This window comes from Hemiscyllium ocellatum, chromosome 7, assembly GCF_020745735.1.
Source record: "Hemiscyllium ocellatum isolate sHemOce1 chromosome 7, sHemOce1.pat.X.cur, whole genome shotgun sequence".
Taxonomy (NCBI): Eukaryota; Metazoa; Chordata; class Chondrichthyes; order Orectolobiformes; family Hemiscylliidae; genus Hemiscyllium; species Hemiscyllium ocellatum.
In genome coordinates this window covers 31,546,836-31,572,180 of record NC_083407.1, presented here as the reverse complement: position 1 = coordinate 31,572,180, position 25,345 = coordinate 31,546,836, and the positions used below count along the sequence as shown (strand labels likewise).

Genomic DNA, 25,345 nt, shown 5'->3' with positions numbered 1-25,345 from the left:
TGCCTACCAACCTTCTCTTTCACCCTGACAGGAATATACTTTCTCTGGATTCTTGTTATCTCATTTCTGAAGGCTTCCCATTTTCCAGCCGTCCTTTTACCTGCGAACATCTGCCTCCAATCAGCTTTCAAAAGTTCTTGCCTAATATCGTCAAAATTGGCCTTTCTCCAATTTAGACCTTAAACTTTTAGATCTGGTCTATCCGTTTCCATCACTATTTTAAAACGAATGAAATTATGGTCGCTGGCCCCAAAGTGCTCCCCCACTGACACCTCTCTCCTTTTTGTTAATAAGCTCACTTTATTGTGAAAGAAAAATCTGGAGAAGAGATTGCTTAATTAAAACCAAAATAAAACAAAATATGACCTGTCAAACTACATTTCAGTATGGGATCAGAAACGAAAACAGAAATTGCTGGAAAAACTCAGCATGCCTACCAGCACCTGTGGAGATAAAGCAGATTTAACATTTCAGGTCCAGTGACCCTTCTTTAGAACTGATGGTAGCTGGAAGAAATCTTTTTTTGCAGAAAAGGGAGGGAGAGTAAGGAGTAAACATGTTGGATATAGATCCCTGAAGTGAAAAAAACAGTTAGACAGACAAAGAAGTGGATAGCAGTCAGCCTAGGATAATAAATAGCTGCGAATAGGGACTATTGGTGGCCAACAATGGGTTGTATGTAATAGCAGACATGTGATAACAAGGCCTAGTGTGTTGGGGGTGGGGAAAGCGTGGGGAAGGGTGCTCACGCCCTAAAATTGTAGAACTTAACATTGAGACCCGATTTTGAGTAGAAAATGAGGTGCTGTTCTTTCAGCTTATATTGAGCTTTGTTGGAGCACTGCAGCAAACCTGAGACAGAGATGTTGGCCAGGGAATAAGGTGGTGTATTGAAGTGGCAGGCAACTGGAAGCTCAGGATTTTTTTTGTGGACAGAATGGATGTGTTCTGTGAAATGATCACCCAGTCGAAACTGCAATTCCCCATAACAGAGGAGACCACATTGTGAGTAGCGAATACCATAAACTAGATTAATAGAAGTTTATAAAATCATTAGGAGCATGGATGGGGTGAATAGTCAAGATCTTTTCCCCAGGGAGGGGAATCCAAAACTAGAAAGTATAGGTTTAACGTGAGAGGGGAAAGATTTAAAAGGGACCCAAGGGGCAGCTTTTTCACACAGAGTGGGTGCATGTATGGAATGAGCATCCAGAGAAAGTAGTGGAACTGGTACAATGATAACACAGAAAAGGCATCAGGAAGAGTTTGCAGGGATATGGGCCAAATGCTGGCAAATGGGACTAGATTAATTTACGATATCTAATTGGCATTGATGGGTTGAACAGACGGGTCTGTTTCCATGTTGTATAACTCTATGAGGTAAAGTGTTGCTTCACCTGGAATACTGAGAAGGGAGGAACTAAATATGCAGGTGTTATATCTTCTGGGGATACAGGGGAAGGTGCTGTGGAGTGATGTTGGGCGTGGAGGAGGAGAGGACCAGGCATACTGGAAGGAACAGTCCTTGTGAAAGGCTACAAAGGAAGGAAGGGTAATATGGAACTTGTGGTAGCATCCCACTGGAGGTGATAGAAATGGTGGCTAATGATCCACTGGATGTCGATGCTGATAAGAATGGTAGGTAAGGACAAGACGGACCCTATTGATATTGTGGGAAGGGAGAGAGGGGGGATGAGGGCCAAAATGTGGGAGCTGGATCAGACTCAGCTAAGGGCCCTCTAAACTAAGGGAATCCTTGGTTGAGATGGGTATGTTGGATGCCCCATTTTTGAAGTTGGCACCATCAGAACTGATGCAACTGAGATGAAGGAACTGGGAGAATGGAATAGAGTTTTTGCAGGAAGGAGAGTGTGATGTTGTATAGTCAAGGTAACTGGAGCCAGTTGGTTTGTAGTAGATATTGTGGCTAGCCTATCCCCAGAAATGGAAACAGAGATGAGAAGGAAGGGAAGGGAACAATCAGAGATGGGCCAGATTAAGGTGAGAGTGGGGTGGAAATTGGAAGAAAAATTGATAAACTTTTCCAATTCCAATTTCAATATGGGATGTAACTTTTCTAGTCATAACATCAGCTGCGATCGTAATACCACATAAATTTATACTCAAGAGAGTATACCCTTTACATTGTTGAAGACTTGACTAACATGCAGCCAGCCCATTTTCAATATAACCTCATTACCTCAGATGTCTTTCTGTTACCAAAATAAACCCTGAGAAATGAGTTACAAAAATATTATGAAGATCCATGATAGTGTCTTTTCACATTAGATCCAGAAAATAGAGGAACTTCCAAAATTAAGGTAGCTGTGTTACAAGCAAATATGCAGATTTTCTGCTGTGAGAGAACAGCTTTAAAGTTTGCAATTTGATCCATGAATGTAAGTGACAAATATCACAACAACAATGCCTGTACATCAGGTTGTAACCAGTCCCAGCAATAAAGAGGTTTAAATTTCAAAAGAAAATTGAATCTAATGAACAATGGAGGCCAATATGTCATTTTAATGCAATTTTTAATGTTGCTTAAAACTGGTCTTATTCCTGTCAAGCACATCTTGCATTTGATATTACTTTTTAATATCAGGTTGTATATCAAATTTAATTGTAATGATGTTTCAAACATGACTCTATTTAGTTAATGCATGTTTCAAACATGACTCTCTACTTTGACAGTGCAGTCAAATCTCGTTAACTTGGATAATGTTGGATGAGCGTTTGAGTTCTACTCAACTCCCACTAAAGTTCAGGAGAATATCTTCCTCTGAAAGAAAGTATAAAATGTTAAGGTGCATCAAAATGCACATTAATGAGACTTGAATGTTAATGCAGAATCTTGAGTTGTTTAATTTTAAGCTTTCAAAATATGAAATTTTGGAGTACTTTTTTTCAGGAAAAAATCACTTTGGCAAAGGCATTTCATCTTCCACATGAGTGAAAAGCTTAATTACATGTTAAACCCCAAAATAAAATGGCTTTGTATTTTGGAGCAGAATTACCAGCTGTTTTGATAAACTATGTGCTTATGACACTGAGAAACTGAGGTTCTCAATATGCAAAATGCTATTTCGGAAGGATTTAGTCTTAAATTCTAGAGGCTATGGAATTTGGACAAGACCATTGGACAATGGATGATTGGATACAATTATATAGACTGTCAGCAGTTGGCCAAAGGCACAGTTGAAAGAGGGGCTTCATATGCAGATCTCATGGTTGGAGCAACAAATATACTTTCACAGATATGCAAAATTTATGGCTTTATGATTCCAAAATCTGTCTCATTGCTTGGCTTTGCATTATAGTAAACTTCAGAGCAGACTTTATTATCACAGCAATACAGCTCAAGGAAAAAAATCTACTGTATCAATACAATGAATCTGTTACAACTGAAACTGCTAAATATTTACCAGTCAGTCACAGATTCATGACTATTATGTATTTAATAAGGTTGCAACTCACGTGGAACCATCATCACCACTATTCCTTACGAAGTTCAAATTTAAGTCCTCAGTGGTGAAAAGTACAGACCCAGGATTAGTGTCTTGCAAATTTTCTGGGATGATAACAGGAGATTATCCTCACAACATTTAAGGAGAGTTGACAATGAAAGGGTCAGGGAATAAAATCAGAATGCAACTCATCCTGTGAAAAGCTTTTGAAGATACTTTCTACTTATTAATTATTTTGTTGGCACTGGTTAAAGTTTAATTAGCCAATTCCTCTTGCATCAACAAGCGTGCTTTCATAATTTGTTTTTACAACAATCATATATATCATGTGTATGAAAGACAATTTAAAAAGAAAAGAATTATCTGAAAGATGAAAAAGAATAACAATTGGATAGGATATATAACTGAGAGAAGTGGTTTCTGGGGAAATAAACAACAAAGTGAGTTCAGGGATATTAAATGAGGAATAGTTTAGTTACTAAATTACTATACTTGAGCCACATGTTGATGTTATAAAATATGCACATTATAATAATTTTTCAATATTTTCATTTTTATTTCAAGCTGTCTAATTAGAATTTATTTTACGTATTTATTTTGCCACATAGCTCGATGATTAATATTCAGCATTGCACTCTGATGTGACCTGTGGTTATAGCTAAGACCCAATGCTCAATCGAAATATTTGCGGTTGAATTATCAGGTGTCACACAGATAAATAAAATACAGTATGAAACAAGCCAACAAAAACCGAGCCAATTCCTCTCACAGGTAATATGGTTGTAATGAGCTGCAGGGCAATATTTACTACTATTTCAATGTTTTAATGGCTTTATGTCTGAGTGCATATGTGAAACTGCTGATGGCAACCATGTCAATAACAGTATGCAATCATAGAGAGGAGACTGAGGGGAGCATGAGGGACAACTCCTTACTTGCTGTTTAAACTAAACAACTTTATCACATCTTCATCTGTATTGCCATAGTTAATAAAATTGGCGTTCAAAAAAACTGTTTGGCTCTTACCAATTCCTTTACCTGGTCAGATGCTACATTAATAGTATGCATCTCTAGACATGCAGATATTTTTTCTACTGAATGAGTTAATATTGATTGTGTGTCAAGAAAGCAACAATGTGACCTTTATTTTCAAGAGTGCTAAGTCTATGAATCTTAATATAAAGATCCCTTGAATTCCTGTAATTTATTAGCAAATAGTTATTGGGATTCTGATCTTATATTTAATTAGCTGATCATTTTTGTTCACTGAATTATTTCACTGCAGACAATGGCAGACAGTCACATTGTCCAGCAGTCATCATTCTGATATGTGGAATGTTATTTGTTTTTAAGTGAAACGCTAATAACATAGCTCTGCAAGACCTAACTTCGGTTGGAAAGTAAAATGCTACTTATTGATAGCACCTTTCTCAAAACCATTGAAATTCTTGGAATATGACCTTATAATTATTTTTCACTTCTGTTAAGTTAAAGAAAATGTTAATTATTAATGACACAAAAGAAGAGTAAATAAAAGCTGTATGATTAAAACATGGCTGTATTCAGGATGCTTTAATTAAATGAAAATGCTAATGTTGTTATACTAAGCAGATCAGATTAAAATGATCCTCACAGTGAGCTATTGTAACCCATATTTTATGTTACATTACCAACGACATGTTAAAAATGTACATGAGATACACCACAAATCATAAATATTACAAAAAGACCATACATGGAATGATGGATGAAAAATTATTTTTTCAGATTTTTTTCATGCTTTGTGACTCCTTTTTCAATATTTACAAAACAAAATAGCGTGACAGTCGCTTTAATTTCAAAGAAACAGGGAAGCTGGTAAATTGATTTCTAAGGAAATCATTTCTGTCTCAAATGTTTGGGGAGATCTGCATTTCAGTTGACAGTAATTAGCATTAACTAATAAAGAAACACTCACATTGCCACTCCAAAGAATTCATGTTTTGCTGTTGAGATGACAATGTCTGCCATGCACAGAACTTTGAGGTAGTCGTCTTTACTGCTTTGGTAGCCCCAGTGTACAACAGAGGAAGCCAATTCCCTTCTGGCTTCAGCAAAGATGTCTTTAATGAGAGAAAAAAATTCAACAATTCAATATGGTGCAAAATTAACTCATATGTCAGCTTTGCCTCGTCTGAAGTTCAGGTTAATTAGCTTCTGCTTATTTTATAGAACTTCTCAGAGTTGTTTGCTTGTATAATCAAGGCAAGGAAGCAGAACCAAATGCTGAGGTGCAAAAGCTGACAGAAGCAAGGCCCGCCTCGACATCCTCCCCCTACGAAAAGCCAACTGTCTGCTTCATAAAACTCGCTTAGCAGACAGTGAAACAAAATGGACTGTAAAGTTCGTTAAATGAAAATATTAAAAAAGAATTAAGCTAATGGAGATAAAATTAAAAGAAATGAGGCAACAAAAACATCACACCAAAAATGGCATCACTGTGACAGCTAAGTTTCCTAATGACGGACTGCATTCGGAAAAATTAAATGGCATTCCATGCTTAAATTTCTTTGGAAAGTAATGATCCATGAATGATGCTCACTCCAGGCATTTAGAAGTGGAAAAAAAATGCTCAACAACAACAAAAAGGGTTGTGAAATCGACAGAGGCTTTTATAACACCAAAGGTGCTAGAATTTGTTGGCCAGGGGAGTATTCGGGGTGGGGGGGATGTTGGTGGGAGTGCTACTAACTCAGATCTTTTACTCATTACAGAAGCAATACCTGGTACTTCCATAAAGGTCTCGCCAAGGACAGATACTTTAAAAGTTAGCCCATTTTCCTTTAGCTTCAGTAGTGTATTGAAGAACAACTCAGGGTCCTTGTCATGTTCCCTTGAAATAAAACAGAGTTGCGAATCATAAGTGGAATTTACGAGTTAAATCAGAGCCACTCTGTCATAATTCATGACAAATCATAATTCTGAACAGAGTGTTAAAAATACCTCAGCCATTCAGGTTCAAGTCTCTTACTTTGGAGCGCTAGCAGGATGATTTCTATTTTTAACCTTTTGAAAGGACGGCTCAGTTAACAAGAATGACATCTAATGCTTTACATATATTAGTACAGATTTGATATACATATATTATTTTGTTTGTAATATAAACACACCAGTATTATGCATTCACAACAATACTGGAATGATTGTTTAAAAGAAGGTATGAATTGCCACTGTGAGGGAGAGAACTTAGTACACATAGTTGAAATGACAAGATTGCTGAAGCACCCTGCACTAACGACTGCATTTTTGCTGATGTTAATTTAGCTCCCTCACACTGCCAAGCTCAGTAACTCCTCCAGCTTGGTGCCCCTTATGAAGTCATCAGGATTATCTATTTTTTAAAAATTCTCCCATCTGCCTGACCACCCTCCCATAAATTAAATCACAGGAAAGAACTGAAATGTTAAGATTAATCCTAATTCGATATTTTGTTTCAAATATGAAAAATGTAAAGAAATCAAGGATATACAATGTTGATGCAAAATGGGCCAATAGTGACTCAGCAGTCCTCTTAATGACATAGTCAAATTTCATCTTCCAAGTTCAATACTTTAACCAAAAATCCCTTTTTCAAAAAAAAGTCAGAATTCTCTTTGCCACATTTCTCTACTGCACATTCAGAGTTAAAATAGATGCTGTAATAAAGTTAACATTGAAGGCAATTCAAAAATGTTATATCAGACTATGAATATGAAATAGCCTTTGAATAGTCCTGGGCTACTTAACAAGGCTGTCTATGCTTTTAGTGACCAGAATGATTCATGCTGGCTGATACCAGTTATGCATATTTAACATCAATATTTTCCAGCTCCAGCGACCATTACTCTTGTTGAATCAACACTGGTACAAAAAGTTTACTATTTTCAATTTACACAAAATCGTGAGGATAAAGTGCAGAGAAAACCTATCAAATGACAGAGTTTATGACAAACACGAAATAAAAAAGGCAAAACAATAATTTAGCAACATTACATTCTTGCAGATTACTTTTAAGAAAAGATGACTCCAATAAAACAGCACCCCTTTTAATTACAAATACTGGGTTTCAATAGAATTTTTAACCTTGGTGATTTTTTTTATTCAAGTGCTAATTAGTGTAGGATGGATTCACAGTTTTATTGTGTAGTTCTCTATCACAATATTAATCAATCCTGCAATCAGAACAAATTAACTCTCTTTATTTTAGCACTTGTCCAAGACACATGAAGTTCAGGTTAACTCTCAGAGTGCCATCTGTCTGGTTTGCCACATGCATCCATTATTGATTGTAGCAAACTTTCCAAACATCCTAAATCTATAACATATTGGGACAGTGAACTTTGATTTCAAAAGAAATCTCCAACAGTAGAGCTTTCTAAATGAAAGTTAAATACACAACTTGCTTTTTGTGTGCATAGCGCATTAGATAATCATTTACATTTTATATACGGGTAGTTCTTCCATTAACGCGATGGTTGTCTTCTTGTGCAATCCTGCATCAGAGAGTAATTGTGCTTTAGAAACAGCTCTTAAAGGGTTGGCGATGTAATCATGTTACAGTCAACACACGATTTAAAAGTTTGCCAATCGCATTACAGTGAATTCGCGTCAACGAATCGTGTGTTTTGGCAGAACAACCTGGATGTACATGTTTGTGCAAACACGCTTGTGCAGGAGTAAATGTAATCATATAGTCTGGAAGGTTAGTCCAAACTCATTGTATAATCTGCTTTATAAATATAAAACTAATTCTTTTGTGTGCAGCAGGAACATCACCATTTACAAGGACCGTGGATTTAGACTACAAAAGCTTTTTGCTGAAGGTCAAATGTCTATGTTACATTTTAATAATAATCAAAAGCGGCACCTCCAACTATACCATTTCTGAGGGGTCCATATTAGGCTCCTAAGGTGTGGTATTAACAGAGCTTATTTATTTTAATTTGAGAAGCTCTTATTTGTCCATTCCCTTGTGGTAAAGCTGATTTCCATGATGATTCCCTTCTTAATTTTAATACCCTTTTTACTCATCATATAGACATTAGAATTTTGCAGGAAATAATGGAACTCCTGTGCAGGAAGAAAAGACAACTGAAGGGATGATGGTAAACTAGCTTTTGCAATTAATTGGTGTACGGTAGTGCACATGTATGATAACAGAATTTTTCACCAAGGAAAGCGAGGTTAATTAATGTATGAGCTGCATTCACCAAGATGCTGAATTTAGTATTTTTCCCCCATGCTGTCTTAAGTGCCTTGATCTCCCAGTAATGACCTAGTTCTCCTAATGAGTAACATTAACCCCTGGCTGTATCTGTCCAGGACTTAATTGTCAACTCAAGCTGAAATAGAAGAGTTTGCCGATCAGCAGGTATGTGGTACATTAACACATGTCATCTCAGGTCCTAATAAATAAATCTGTTGCCATGGAAATGGTAACATAAGCAGCACTGCCTTTCCTCACTTTTTGAATAAATGTCTCTCAAACCACGAGCGGAAAGAGGAGAGGGCAGAAATGTGGGTGAAGGTGCAGGTGAAGGATAAAAGAGAAATGAAGAAAATACAGATGTATATATATATATATATATATATATATAAAAAGGCAATTTTCTCAAGTCTATTTTTGAATATTGCAAACATGTTTGCTTTTTGATTTATTTTCTTGTCCTTTTTTAATCACACACACACACACACACACACACACACACACACACACACACACACACACACACACACACACACACACACACACACACACACCCCTCTCTTCAACAGCAACTTTCTGATTAAATCTACAAATTCTTTCCTCCTCCCGTTTCTGGTCTCTTGTATCCCTTAATTAACAAACCTGACATTAAAGTAACCAACCAGCAAGTGCACAGAACCGGGTGGCATTTGAAGTGTTTTATCATGAAATTATCCCAACAGAGTCCATCCCGCAAGATAACATCATCATCAATACTCCATGCAAGACCCAACAGCTCAAGCACAATATTGCCTGCCATTTATCTGTTGTCAGCATAGGTTACAAACTGTAATCCTTGACTGCCTTGGAATTAGAATGTCTTTGATGTCCCCACAAGAGTTTTTGCCTGAAGGCTTTACCAATGCTCTGCAGCTCAATGTTTATTCCTCGTAATCTTCCTCTCATCTCCAGGCTACTGGTGACAGATGGTTATGTGCACACAATAGTATTAGAGTTTGATTTTTTTTTGCTGTCTATACAACAAATATCTATCAGATGTGGGCCAAGAAAGCTGACATAGCTCACTTAGGGAAAGGCAACAAACAGCTTAGGTTGATATTTTTGTCATTTTTTGTGCTTCTTGCTTGTTCTTTTCTAAAATTCTCAAAAGTATATTGACTTTGTTGGTTTTTATGTAAAAAAGCAGAGAAAATGATAGCAATGTTGATTGGTGATGGGCAATTTTATTCTATATGTTAATCTCAACATAAAATATCTATCTCTGATTAGATCATTTGATAAAACCACAATATAAATAACTCATACCAAATTAAGTTCACTTTTCTACATTTATACTGCATATCCTGAAGTGCTACTAAAAATTAATGCATTTCTTTGAATTCAAAGACTGCCTGAAACATGCTTTTCTCTCAGTAACCTCTGCATCTCCACTGTTATTTAAGGACAAATTAATTTTATTTCAGGAACTGCTTGCCTTCACTCGAGCTGTAGTGATTAAAATTCTGAACCATAAATACAAAGCATGGGCTAATATATTTATCATGGATCAAGATTGTGAGTACAATTTGAACATTTCACAGCTTGGTATCATTGAAAATGGAAAATACAAAAACACTAACTTTTACAATAAATAAATTACATGATAACATGATTGGTAAACTAGTTTTAGGGCAATTCTTTCCTGATAAAGCTTTATGCTATATCACCAGAAATGTCACATTTTGGTTCTAAAAGCCCTGGAGTCAAAGATGAAAATCCTTTTAGATACCAGCTGCTGCAGATCAGCTTTGAAAGCAGAGTTTTTACTTACTGCAAGTCAAATCTGTATTAATACAATTTACTTTGTCAGTGTGCATACTTATTACTTCAGTTGCAAATAGTTGCTCAATGAACACCTGACCTACTGATCTCTCCCCAACAACACCCACAACAAGCTTCTCTTAAAAATTACTTATAATCTAGAATGAAGTGAATTCTAATCAGGCTATATGCAGATTAAACAAGCTAAGAGATAACTGGAACAAAATGTTCATCTCCACCATTAGAAAATCATCAGCTGTGTTTCTATCCCCACTGCAAACCCCCTAAATCCCAATTTAGGTGTCCCCAACAGCACTGAAAGCTGAACTTCAAGCACAAAAATGGTGACAGTTATCTGACCAGTAGATTCTGCTCTGATTAGAAGATCTTACAAAATTGGACATTGTCAATGATAACATTTAGAATAGGTTGGTGAAAGGCAGAGGAGAACTAACTTGCTAGATTATCTCAAATGTCTATTACTTACCACCTATGGGGCCAGACAATATGCAGAGGCATATGCTGGGCACTGAAATTTTCTTCCAAGTTTCCACTCCCACCCAACATACTGCAGGGGTTAATGGCCACATGTTCCATATCTTCTCCATGATAAGCACTTGTACCTTCAGTTCTTCTGATGGAATTTAGATCTTCCAGTGAGTCTGATATGTTTGATAGTCCTTCTTGATTTCTAGTGTCCTGTTTTGCGGTAGGAACAGGGTTCAGACACGCAAAACTGTTTCTCATCAATCCATCATCTGCTTTACCATCTTCAATGTCTTGAATATCAGTCATCAGCAGATCACGTCCAAGTTTATGTGCTGGCAAAAATCTGAAAAAAAAAGGTCACATTGTAAGACAACAGCTAGATGGAGGTGGGATGAGGGGAGAGCAAGTGTAACAAACAATACTACAAGAAGCAGAGTAAGGAAGGCAGTACAGAAATTATTTCTAGCATGTAAAGCAAAAAAAAGTCAGTACAAATGGATAAATAATTCATTCCATTTCAAATAATTTCTGTAAAGTAATGTTGAATGTTTTATGGAGACCTGTAAGAAGCTCAAAGTATTGATCTCAGGTTGACCATAATCTTTTTAAAAAAAGACGAATGAAGCATTTATATGCAAATGTTATTTTGATGCTGACATCAAAAAGCTTAGCTAAAACTACTGCAATCATCTGAATACTGCACGGAAATATTCCACATTTGTTTGAGTATGTAATAACGAAAAACAAATAAATTTAGCATTTGCTGTGCAGTTTTCCTGAATTCATGTTCTGAACATTAGTAAATACCCAGCACCACACACCAGAATTATACCATTAATATGTTATACAAAGTTAGACAACCCAAGTACTACATTCTGAGAACAGTGAAATTCTCAACTTGTATTATTTTGGTGCTGGATCCAGAATTGCTTTGTCATTGTCAAAACAGTTAACAGTCATTGTCATGGAGCAGTGTTTATAAGAACATCTTTGTCATGTTAATCATTTCATTTCAGCATCTTTGTCAATGGAGATGTAGGACATACATACTTTAACCACTCTGTTAAAGATTACAGTCAGGCTTGTATCCAGGAGATGACATTCTGTAGGATAAGGGGAAATAGCACAAAAGGATTTAATGAACTGGCATTTCTACTGAACTGATTACATGGAAAAGTCTGCTTTTTTTTTGTCTAATGGATGGATTGTAACTTAATACACAAAGTATTGTTACTTTAGATGTTAAGCAGGTTAGGTTGTCATGCCATTCTGTTTGCTGACATGGAATTGAATGCACTTTCTAAGCAAGTGTTTGGTTAAAATCCACTTTTAGGATTATACCAAACATTTTAAATTCTAGAAACAATTCTTATGGAAAAATTTGCAGAGTCATAGCTACTGCCCATTAACCAATGTGGTAGTTCTTTATCTGCAATGTGTAGGTTTAGGGGACGTTCACAATCTTCCAGATTCTCATAACTGCATCTAGATTATTTGTGGAATGTGTGTTTGTGTGAGACTGAATATGGAGGAAAATTAAAAGATTTCACTCTTTCCAGTTGCAACAAACATAAAACAATAAGATGATTGTTTTAAAATATACATACTTTCAAACAAGAATGATGCCTGGAAACTTCCAAATCATTCTCTGAATGCATGGGCCAACTTTGTGAAACTATTATAATTTTCCTTCATAAGGCTTTTTATTTAAAGTTTTTTCAACATTTTTGGTCTTTTTTTGTAAAAGAGTACATAATTAATATATTCAGTTGTAGTTGAAACATCCATAAAATATGGACCCAACTGACTTTATTCAAGTCCCTCATACCTGCCTTGGTTATGGCACCAAATGGGAAATATACCAATGAAACAGAAGATGGATGTAGATGTTGGCTCCTGTTTGACATAACAAACAACGTAAAAGTAAACCAACCTGAATAAATAAAACTTTTATTGGTGGCTTTTATTTGAAATCAGAGTCATAGAGCTCTACAGCATGGAACTAGACCCTTCAGTCCAACTTGTCGATGCCGATCAGATATCCGAAAATGATCTAGTCCCATTTTATCAACATTTGGCTCATATCCCTCCAAACCCTTACTATTCACGTACCCATCAAAATGCCTTTTAAATGTTGCAATTGCATCTGACACCACCTACCACTCCACCGTCTCCACATACAACACATTTCCTTAAACACTTCCGCCAACTCCAATTAGACCCCACCACCAAGAACATCTACCTCTTCCCAGTGCCCTCTGCCTTCCGCAAGGACCGTTGCTTTTGACAGTCCTTGGTTTGCGCCACTCCATGCAACTGGAAAAGATGCACAACCTGCTGGTACACCACACCCCCTCACATCCATTCTGGGCCCCAAACAGTCCTTTCAGGTGAGACAGAGGTTCACTTGCCGCTCTTCCAACCCACTTTACTGCACCAAGTGTTTCCAATATGGTCTTCTTTACATCAGGGAGACCAAACGTAAACTTAGGGAATGGTTCGCTGAGCATCACAACAAAGCCCAGAGGGGTTGACAGACCTCTCAGTCACCGCCTATTTGAATTCTCCTTTCCATTTCCTTTCCTACATGACCACCCTTGGCCTCCTCCATTGCCACAACAAACCAAACTGCAAATTGGACGAATAACACCTCATCTTCTACCTGGGCAGCCAACAACTCAGAGGACTCAACACTGATTTCTCCAATTTTGAATTAATTCCCATTCCACTCCCCGACTCCTTTCCCAGCCCCTCCCCCATCTCTTCTACTTCTACTTCTCCCTGCCACCAATTGGACTCATTCCTCCCGTTGTCCAACTAGGTTGTACCCATTGCCTCTCTTCACCTATCCCCACTTCACCACCCTGCCCCCGCCACATGCTCTATCTGCAGCTCCCCCTACACCCACTCCCACCTGAAGAAGGCTTACACCCAAAATGTCAACTTCTGCACCTCCCGATGGTGCCTGACTTGCTGTGTTCTTCCAGCCTCCTGCCTGTCCACTGCTTCGTCTGGCAGCTCAGTGCGTGAAAACGTTGCCTTTTGGTCCCTTTCAAATCTTTCCCTTCTCACCTTAAACCTATTGCCTCCATCTGTGGACTCCCATACCCTGGGGAAAAGACTGTGGCTAGTCATCCTTCCCATGTTCCTCAGGACTTTTTAAATGTCAATAAGGTCATCCTTCAGCCTCCAATGCTCCAGCCTATTCTGCCTTCCCCAATAGCCCAAACCCTCCAAGCCAGGCAACATCCTTGTAAATAGAGACATAGAGATATACAGCATGGAAACAGACCCTTCGGTCCAATCCGTCCATGCCGACCAGATATCCCAACCCAATCTAGTCCCACCTGCCAGTACCCGGCCCATATCCCTCCAAACCCTTCCTATTCATATACCCATCCAAATGCCTCTTAAATGTTGCAAATTGTACCAGCCTCCACTACATCCTCTGGCAGTTCATTCCATACACGTATCACCCTCTGTGTGAAAATGTTGCCCCTTAGGTCTCACCTTAAACTTATGCCCTCTAGTTCTGGACTCCCCGAACCCAGGGAAAAGACTTTGGCTATTTATCCTATCCATGCCCCTCATAATTTTGTAAACCTCTATAAGGTCACCCCTCAGCCTCCGACGCTCTAGGGAAAACAACTCCAGCCTGTTCAGCCTCTTCCTGCAACATCCTTGTAAGTCTTTTCTGGACCCTTTCAACTTTCACAACATCTTTCCGATAGGAAGGAGACCAGAATTGCATGCAATATTCCAACAGTGGTCTAAGCAATGTCCTGTACAGCCACAATATAACCTCCCAACTCCTGTACTCAATACTCTGACCAAAAAAGGAAAGCATACCAAACGTCGCCTTCACTATCCTATCTACCTGCGACTCCACTTTCAAGGAACTATGAACCTGCACTCCAAGGTCTCTTTGTTCAGCAACACTCCCTAGGACCTTATCTTTTAGTGTATACGTCCTGCTAAGATTTGCTTTCCCAAAATGCAGCACTTCGCATTTATCTGAATTAAACTCCATCTGCCACTTCTCAGCCCATTGGCTATCTGGTCCAGATCCTGTTGTAATCTGAGGTAACCCTCTTCGCTGTCCACTGCACCTCCAATTCTGGTGTTATCTGCAATAAGGTCATCTTATTGTACCTCTTATGCTCGCATCCAAGTCATTTATGTAAAACCCCTTCACAACATCCTTCCTGTGGTAGGAAGATCATCTTTGAATACAGCATTTTAAAAGTGGACTAACAAATATCTTGGTTCTGGATTAGTGATGCTGGAAGAGCACAGCAGTTCAGGCAGCATCCAAGGAGCAGCAAAATTGACGTTTCGGGCAAAAGCCCTTCATCAGAAATTCCTGATGAAGGGCTTTGTCCGAAACATCGATTTTGCTGCTCCTTGGATGCTGCTTGAACTGCTGTGCTCTTCCAGCACCACTAATCCAGAATCTGGTTTCCAGCATCTGCAGTCATTGTTTTTTACCTAACAAATATCTTGTCCAACCACAACATGACCTCCGAACTCTTAAAATCAATGCCTGGACCAAAAAAGGGTCAAGCATACCAAACGCCTTCTTCCCTATCCTATCAACTTGTGACTCCACTTTCAAGGAACTATGAACAATGTTTCTTTGTTCAGCAACACTCCTCTGGACCTAACCATTAAGTGTATGAGTCCTGCTCTGATTCGTCTTTCCAAAATGCAGCACCTCGCATTTATCTAAATTAGATTCCAACTGCCACTCCTCAGCCCATCTGATCAAGGTCCCGTTGTACTCTGAGGTAACCTTCTTCGCTGTGAACACCACCACCAATTTCTACAAACTCACTAACCATATTCCCTATGTTCACATGCACATCATTTATACAAATGATAAAAAGCAGTGGACTCAGCACCTGATCCTTGTGGCTCATGACTGGTCACAGGCCTCCAGTCTGAACAGCAACTTTCCACTACCACTCTCTGCCTTTTATCTTTGAGCCAGTTCTGTATCCAAATGGCTAGCTCTCCCTGGATTCCATGTGATCTAATCTTGCAACCAGTCAACCATGAGGAACCTTATCGAATGCCTTACTAAAGTCCATATAGATCGCGTCTACTGCTCTGCCTTCATCAATCCTCTTCTTCAAAAAACTCAATCAAGTCAGTGAGACATAAAAACCACAAAGCCACATTTACTATCCCTGATCATTCCTTGCCTTTCAAAATACATGTAAATGCTGTCCCCAGGATCCCCTCCAATAATTTGCTCACCATTAATATCAGGCTCACCGGTCCATAGTTCCCTGGCTTTTCCGTTCCACCTTTCTTACATAGTGGCACCATGTTAGCCAATCTCCAGTCTTCCAGAACTTCACCTGTGGTTATCGATGATACAAATATCTCATCTAGGGGCCCAGAAATCATTTCCCTAGTTTCCCACAAAGTTGTGGGATACCCCTGATCAGTTCTTGGTGATTTATCCATATTTATGCATTTTAAGACCTCAACAGTGGAATCCCTATCAGTACTAATGTTGCAAGCTTTAGAAGCATATTTATAGATTACCTTCAACTTTCCAACACTGTGCAAGTGCTGATTTATTTCTTTTGACATTTTTTCATGGTTTTTACTTGAAGAACAGGTTCTTGAGGATCATAATCTCGGGATTACTGCTCGATCCATATGATAATTGGTATAGGGAAGAAAATTAGGGAAGTAAATACATGGCTATCAGATTGGTGTGGGAAAGAGGGATTCCATTTCATGGGCCGTTGGCATCAGTTTTGGAACCGGGAGGGGGGTATCTGTACCGATGGGAGAGTCTCCACCGGAAGCAATCTGGAACCGGTGCTCTAGCGAAAAGGATAAACACTACAACATTAAACTTGTGAGTCGGTGGGGGGTGGGGGGCGGGGGGGGGGGGGGGAAAGCAACAGGGAGTATGGAGTCAAGCAGAGAGATAAGCAGCAGGATAGCATGTGTGCAGGTTTAAGTTGAAAGCAAACTAGGAATGAAGCAAAAAGGAAGGATAACTTAGGACATATTACCAGAGATGTTGGAAATCATGGGGATGAGAAAATTAGCATTAAGGCACTTTACCTGAATGCTCGTGGTATTCGTAACAAAGTAGATGAACTAATGGGACAAATCATCATGAATGATTATGATGTGATAGGAACTAGACAGCCATGGCTGAAAAAGGAAGTCAGGAAATGTATCAACGAAAAAGAGAGAGCCTATTAAGTGGCCAAGAGCACTGGGAAATCAGAAGATTGGGAAGACTACAAAGACAAAGAGAGGGTAACAAAGAGAGAAATAAGGAAGAAGAGGATCAAATATGAAGGTAGGCTAGTCAATAATATTAGAAAGGATAGTAAAAGTTTCTTTCAATACACAAGAAACAAATGAGAGGCAAAAGTAGACATTAGGCCACTCCAAACTGATGCAGGAAGGCTAGGGCTGGGAGATAAGGAAATAGCTGAAGAACTTAATAAGTACTTTGTGTCAGTTTTCACAGTGGAAGACATGAATAATATCCCAACACTTAAGCAGAGTTAAGAGCAGAGTTGAGTATGGTAGCCATTACAACGGAGAAAGTGCTAAAAAAGCTAAAAGGTCTAAACACTGATAAATATCCTGGCCCCAATGGGCTACATCCTAGAGTCCTGAGGGAGGTGGCTGACGAAATAGTGGAGGCATTGGTTGTGATCTTTCAAAATTCACTGGAGTCAGGGAAAGTCACAGATGATTGGAAAATTCCTGTGGTGAATTCACTTTTTGTGGCTAGTTGGTATTCATGTATTCTGGTGGCTTATTTATTTTTAAAAAAGACCTGACCCTCTCCCACTAGTATCCTCACATACAGATGAGGAAGGACACCACTTCAACTGGGACAACACATCCATCCTAGGACAAGCCAAACAAAGACATGCACAAGGATTCCGAGAAGCATGGCATTCCAACCGGAACTCTAGCAACAAACACACCGAGTTAGACCTCATCTACCACCCCCTGAGAAAAAGAACAGCAAGTGACTTCACCACAGGAAATAACATCACCAACCCAAAGAAACCCAAACATATAAATAGAAAGCAGGAATGTTCAGCATCACTTCACCTGAGGCCCAATGAAGATGTTACCCAGTAGGGTAATAAAATATCTGGAAATGAACCTTTCAGCTCAGCTCAGTGAGCAAACCTACATCCAAAACCTCAACCTGAGCTAGAAACCTTCTCAAAACTTGCTATTATAATGTTGCAATTTTACTGATGTCTGTAGATAAAATTAAAGTGTACTTCAGTTCCTAAGCACCATGGCTTAGTTTAATAGCTCATTAATTGTCAAATTTTTAAAAAATACTAAATTTAACTTTACATACTACCAATATGTTCATCCAAGTTGCCTGCAGCTTTCTGTAGTTCAATTCTTCATTAACTTTTTGCATCCGATCCTTTATGGCTAGTGACATGCTTTCTTTACACCATCGTTGATATATTTATCTAAATTGAAATTTCTCACCTTGACCCTAGATTGTGAATACATTTATTGAATTGAAAAAACAATTTTTGCTGAGACATACATGATCCCAGTAATGGATAGTTCTCTTCTGTTTATGTTTAAGATATGTCAAAACAATACAATACAAAGTGTAAATTATGGAAAACAAATTCAAGAAAACAATTATGTTCACTACACCAAAGTATCTTCATAGATAATACTTATATTGATTCCAAATGTTCAAATAAAACATTTTTAGAAAAATAATTGAAAATGATTAATAAGGTCTCGTACAGCCATACCTCAGCAATTGTATCAATTCAGAAGAACTCAAAGAATGCCAGTGTGAAAACTTCATTCACTGTATCCCCTGTCTGGAAAACTGTCCTCCACAGAATGAGATTGCTTGCTACTCTATCCATTGTGTGCAGACACTCTAATATGCTGTGAACTAACATTAGTTGATGTTGAATATCAGAGTTTGCTTCAGACTGTGGAAAAACTCTAATTTGCCTCTTTAATACCTGGAAGGAGTTATTTTGAGTCTTTCAATGTTCCCAACAATCATCAGGGTCAAATCTAAGAAGTCATCTGTTTTTGTTACAGTTGCCTCCAGCAGTACACAGTTATGCCAGCTAATATACAAAATAAAAAGCTCTGCACAGAAGACCTATGACTCAACTGAAAGCTCATGGGATCCAAAATGAAGTTGGAAATTGGATTATCAATTGGTTGGATAATAGGGCAGCTGTGACCCATAATATCCCCAAAAGATTAGTCTTGAATATTTGTGCACAACTTCAAAAGTATTGTATTCAGAATGTCTAAGTTTGCAAATGACACCAAGTTACTTACCAAAGTACAAAGAGAAAGGATGCCGATCTAAGAGAGGTCCAGTAATAGTTATATGAGATATTTAAGTTGAATACAAAAAATGAATATGTAGTATTTCACAACCAGAAATGCATTAATAAATATGATGCAGAATAAAAGATTTGCATGTTAGGTTACCTCAAATGTAAAGTACTATCACTGTCCCCAAATGAAAAAGAAGTGAGGTTGTGAAATAGTGTCCATAAATATTATTTAAGGGTTGGGAAAGAAGTTTATCAAAACTTAAATTACAAAAATAAGTAAAATGTTAGGATGCAAAAACAGAACACCCACAAAGATCATTTGTAGTTTGGGATAAACAGGGTAAAATTTTCTGCTCCACAGAGTAGTGTGGGCAATGTACTGCTAGCCACAACCATTGTCCAATTCCAATCTGTAGGATTAGTCACAGTCAGTCCTGCAAGTCAAATGCAAATCATGCAAAAACATCAGACAGGTTGCTATGGACTCATCAGTCCAGCAGTGGGCCAGATTTTCCTGCAGTGAGACAAAGGGAGGGGCTGAGTCCCAATGGGACAGTAGTTAACAGTGATGCAGGAGCAGGGAGAGGTGGCAAGGTGTCCCCAGTGAATGAGTGAGAAGCATAGTGGCTGCAAATATTTGGTGGCTCAGAACATGAGATGGATTAGAGTTGGAGTGGACTGAATCCATGCAATAGTGAGAGCTGAAGTCCATAAACCATGGTAAAAGGCTTGTGCAGTAGTAGAGTTATTGTTACTGGTGGCCATTGAGTCAGAGAGATGTACACCACTGAAACAGATCCTTCAATCCAATCATCCATGCCAACCAGATATCCCAATATAATCTAGTCTCATTTGCCAGCACGTGATCCATATCCCTCTAAACCCCTCCTATTCATATATCCATCCAGATGCCTTTTAAATGTTGCAATTGTACCAGCCTCCACCACTTCCTCTGGCAGCTCATTCCATACATGCACCACTCTCTGTGTGGAAAAGTTGTCCCTTAGATCCCTTTTTATATCTTTCCCCTCTCATGCTAAATCTATGCCCTCTAGTTCTGGACTCCCCACCCCAAGGAAAAGACTTTGTCGATGTATCCCATCCATGCCCCTCATGATTTTATAAACCTCTAAAACCTCAGCCTTCGATGCTCCAGGGAAAACAGCCCTAGCCGATTCAACCTCTCCCTGTAGCTCAAATCCTCCAACCCTGGCAACATCCTTGTAAATCTTTTCTGAACCTTTTCAAGTTTCACAACATCCCTCCAATAGAAAGGAGACCAGAATTGCACTTAATATTCTAAAAGCAGCCTAATCAATATCCTGTACAGCCACAACATGACCTCCCAACTCCTGTACTCAATGCTCTGACCAACAAAAGAAAGCATATCAAACGTCTTCTTCACTATCCTATCTACCTGTGACTCTACATTCAAGAAGGTATGAACCTGCACTCTAAGGTCTCTTTGTTCAGCAACACTCCCAAGGACCTTACCATTAAGTGTATACGTCCTGTTAAGATCTGCTTTCCCAAAATGCAGCACCTCCAAACTTCATCTGCTACTCCTCAGCCCATTGGCCCATTTGATTAAGATCCCCTTGTAATCTGAGATAACCTTCTTCGCTGTCCACTACACCTCCAATTTTGCTGCAGACTTACTAAATATACCTTTTATGCTCATATCCAAATCATTATGTAAATGACTAAAGGTAGTGGACACAGAACTGACCCTTGTGGCACTTCACTGGTCACAGGCCTCCAGTCTGAAAAACAACCCTCCACCACCACCCTCTGTCTTCTATGTTCAAGCCAGTTCTGAATCTAAATGGCTAGTTCTCCCTGTATTCCATGAAATCTAACCTTGCTAACCAGTCTCCCACGAGGTCCTGACAGTGAGAAGCAGTAAAGGAAAAATGTGGCCTTACTGAGTGTAGAAGGTCACTAAAATTCTTCCTGCACCGTTGTACATTGTGTCTCACCCTGGACACTGCACTGATCTGGACAGCTATCTCAATCCAGGCTGATTGGTCCTGGTGGGGTGGTCAGCAGGAAGCTGCACTGGCTTCCTTTCCACCAGCAGCACCAGTCTCCTGACAGCAAACAGAGGAGGTCACATCTTAATTGGTTTTTTTGGGGGGGGGGGGGGATGTGTTTAATGGCTCGTGACCACACTATGTAAGGTATGCATCACCTGAAGTGCTGTAGTTAGGGTTTGGTTGTGGCACCAGCAGTGGGAACATTGCAAAGTCCTGGCACAATATCATGGTGAGATTGCAATTGGCAAAACTAACACTTACCAAACTAAAACAATGGAATCTGTCCAAAGGAAGGTGAAGCTAATAGCAATAAACATTAAACTGAACAATTACTGACAGCTAGACATATAGTCAAAAAGACCCAATACACACTCTTCAGACTTAGGAAACAAGTTCATAGAAAATGGTAGTTTTTATGTGTTAAATGCTTAAAATTAGACATTAAGGAACATTTAAGGAGTCGATAATGAGCATCAAAAAGCTATTAACCTAGTACATACTTTTATCTCACAAATTTATTTGGACCCTTTTTAAGCATTGATAACAAAAAAAACCTATTTTTGATTTAGCAGCAAATGGAGAGATGTCAGTATAGTACTTAAGCAGGGGCAGCATTGTGGCTCAGTGGTTAGCACTGCTGCCTCACAGCACCAGGGACAAAGGTTTGATTTCCGCCTTGGGTGACTGTGGGGTGTTTGCACATTCTCCCAGTGTCTGTGTGGGTTTCCTCTGGTGCTCCAGTTTCCTCCCACAATCCAAAGTGTGCAGATCAGGTGAATTGACCATGCTAAATTGCCCTATAGTGTTAGGTGCATTAGTCAGGGGTAAATATAGGGTAGGGGAATGGGTCTGGGTGGGTTATTCTTCGGAGGGCCGGTGTGGACTTGCTGGGCCGAAGGGCTTCTTTCTATACTGTAGGGAATCTAATCTATTCTACGAAGGGTCTTTATGGGTTACACATCGATATCTTATAGGTCTTTAACACTCAACAATAGAAAGTAGAGGCAATTCCACAACTACACAGTTGTGCTTGTGTATGCCAACCTTTGGTAAGGTGAATAACACAATGCTGGATGAACTAGGCTTTAAGAAAGTTACTGAAATTGCAAAAAGATGTTGTAAGATCAAAAGAAATTGGTTTAAAAATGAAAATATTTCCAGTTTGAAAGTCCTCTGAATTTTGACAACAAAGGAAGTGGTTAGCAACAAAGGATTTTGTTGGAGAGATAAAAAAAGGAAGCTTTGCCTGCTGCTATCTATCTGGACTTTGTGTGCAGGAAAATATCAGTTTACCTTTTTAACATAAGATTCAGAAGAATAATTAATCCCTTGTGGACATTTCAAAGGATATTTATGATTGATTATTTTACTGTTACAGCATTGTATAGTCCTATTTCTGATCCATCTGTTTTCTAACCTGTAAAAACATACATACATGAATTAACTATAATATAAATACGTACAATCCAATATGCAGATTACTGCTATTGGCGGGAGTACTGTTGGTCTAATCATGCTACACAAGTACAAATTTTAGATCAAAGATAATGAGTTTTGGTCACAGGAAAAGCAGTAAAAATACGGAAAACAAACAGAACACCAAAGCTCCGTCTGAAGACTGTAACTATTGACAAGAGAGCAAGGTAGCACACAACCTTACACAACAGAGGAAGAGGAACAGGCCATTCAGGCTCTTAAGTCTATTCTAACATTCAATGAGATCACGGCTGCTCTGTGGCCTAACTTCATATACCGGTATTTCACCCATCTCCCTTAATATCTGTGCTTAACAAAAATGTACCTCTCTCAGATTTAAAATTAACAACTGATTCAGCATCTACTGCAGAGCAAGTTACTGGACAAAAATACATCCCTCCCTGATGAGCTCAATGCTCTACATGCCAAAATGCCAGTGGCGCAGTGTTATCTGCCCCAAAAACCTCGAGAGTTAACCAAGGGAAAGTGACGGGCCCAGACAAAGTCCCCAGCCATGCACTTAGATCCTGTGCCAACCAGCTGGTGGAGGTGTTTACTGACATCTTCAACCTCTCCGTTCCACAAGGCCAAGTCCCCACCCCTTCAAGAAGACCACCATCACCACAGAAACAAAGAAAGTACATGCAATGTGCTTTAATGGGGTATTGCCCAGTAGATCTTACATCCATAATCATGAAGTACTTCGAGAGGCTGGTCATGGCCCACATCAACTCTAGTCTCCCAATCTACCCCCATTCCTGCAATTTGCCTACTGACGAGACAGGTCTACAGCAGATGCCAATTCCCCAGCCCTACACTCATCCCTGGAACATCTGGATAACAAGCACACTCACGTCACACTCCCACTCATCAACTGCTCTCAGCTCAGCCTTCAACATCATAATGCCTAACAGACTAATCTCCAGACCCCGAACCTAGATCTCAGCTCCCCCTCATCAACTGGATCCTCAGCTTCCTGACCCAGAGACCGCAGTGAAAACAGAACTACACCTCCTCCATGATAATACTTAATACTCAGAACCCTACTGTACTTCCTGTTCACCCAAGACTCTGTAGCCAAATTCCAAATTAACACCAACTACAAGTTTGCTGACACCACCACTGTGGTAGGACAGATATCTCAATAAGGTAGAATACAGAAAGGAGATAGAGGGCTTAGTGTCGTGGTGCAATGATAACAACCTCTCTCTCAATGTTGGTAAAACCAAGAAACTGATCATTAACTTCAGGAAGAAAGGATGAGGACACGTCCCTATCTACATCAACGGAGCTCAGGTGGAGAGGGTCTGCAGCATCAAGTTCCTAGGTGTGATTATTTCTGACAACCTGTCCTGGGCCTCCCACATAGACGTGACAGTCAAGAAGGCAATGTCTCTTCTTCCTCAGGCAGTTTAGGAAATTTGGCATGCCCATAAGGACCCTCACCAAAAATGACAGATGCACCACAGAAAGCAGACTAACTGAGTGTGTAACAGTCTAATGTGGCAATTGCTCTGCCCAGGACCATAAGAAACTATATAAGATTGCATGTACAACTTAGACTATCATGGAAGCCAAACTCCCAATCATGGACTCCATTTACAATTCTCATTGCCAAGGAAAGACTGCTGACATCACCAAATATCCCTCCCACCACAGTAATGCTCTCTCACAACCTCTGCTGTCAGGTAGAAGATACGAAGCATGAAAATACACACACCAACAGGTCCAAGAACAGCTTCTTCCCTGCCATTATTAGACTGATAAATAGACTTTCTAACTTCAAATAATGTGATCCTGCTAATACTGATCTTGCTTTGAGCATCTCCTGTGCAGTTGTAACCTGTTTGCCTCACTGTGTCTAAGCACCCTATGATCTCTATATCCTTGTTTGCTATAATCTGCCTGTACTGCTCACAAAACAAAGCTTTTCACTGTACTTAGGTACATGTGACCACAATAAATCAAACTAAATCAAATCACTGCTCTTTCTGAAAGGGTGTTCCATGCATCTACCATCTTGTGTGTGAAGAAGTATTTCTGAACATCTCTCCAATGGTCTGGGTCTAACTCTTAGACTATGCCCCTTGTTCTTGAGTTCCCAACCAGTGGAAGTAGTTTATCTTTATCTACCCTGTCTTTTCCTGTTGATGAGTTTGACAAGATCCCTTAATCTTCTAAATTTTACAGAAAACCTCTCCTCACGACATAACCCCTGAAGGCCAGAAATCATTCCTGTAAACTTAAATTGTTCTAACTCCAAGGCCATTATATCCTTCCAAAGGTGTGGTGCTCAGTAGTAGTGGGGTTTGAATCGATTTGCTGACTGGCTGGCATGATTTTTTAAATCATTTATGGCATGTGAGTGTTGTTGGACGAACCAGCATTTATTTTTTATCCTTAAATGTCTTCAAGAAGATGGTGGTGATTTGTTTCCTTGAACTGCTGTCGCTCTCAGCTGTAGGATACTCGCCGTGCTGTTAAGGATATTGTATCAGTGACAGTAGAGGA

The 25,345-nt window shown here is 39.2% G+C and overlaps 1 protein-coding gene across 7 annotated transcripts in view; it reads right to left on the bottom strand.

Moving 5' to 3' along the window:
* The window catches only part of gtdc1 (glycosyltransferase-like domain containing 1), a 360,673-nt gene that overhangs the window by 71,278 nt on the left and 264,050 nt on the right, over positions 1–25,345 (bottom strand). For 6 of the 7 annotated variants that reach the window (XM_060827108.1, XM_060827115.1, XM_060827112.1 and 3 more), the window contains 3 exons: positions 10,979–11,323; positions 6,230–6,339; positions 5,425–5,569 (listed from right to left, as the gene is read on the bottom strand). In XM_060827108.1, coding sequence (XP_060683091.1) covers positions 5,425–5,569; positions 6,230–6,339; positions 10,979–11,323 — 600 coding nt within the window. The remainder of the gene's footprint in view (positions 1–5,424; positions 5,570–6,229; positions 6,340–10,978; positions 11,324–25,345) is intronic. The other variant, XM_060827116.1, reaches the window with a different exon arrangement.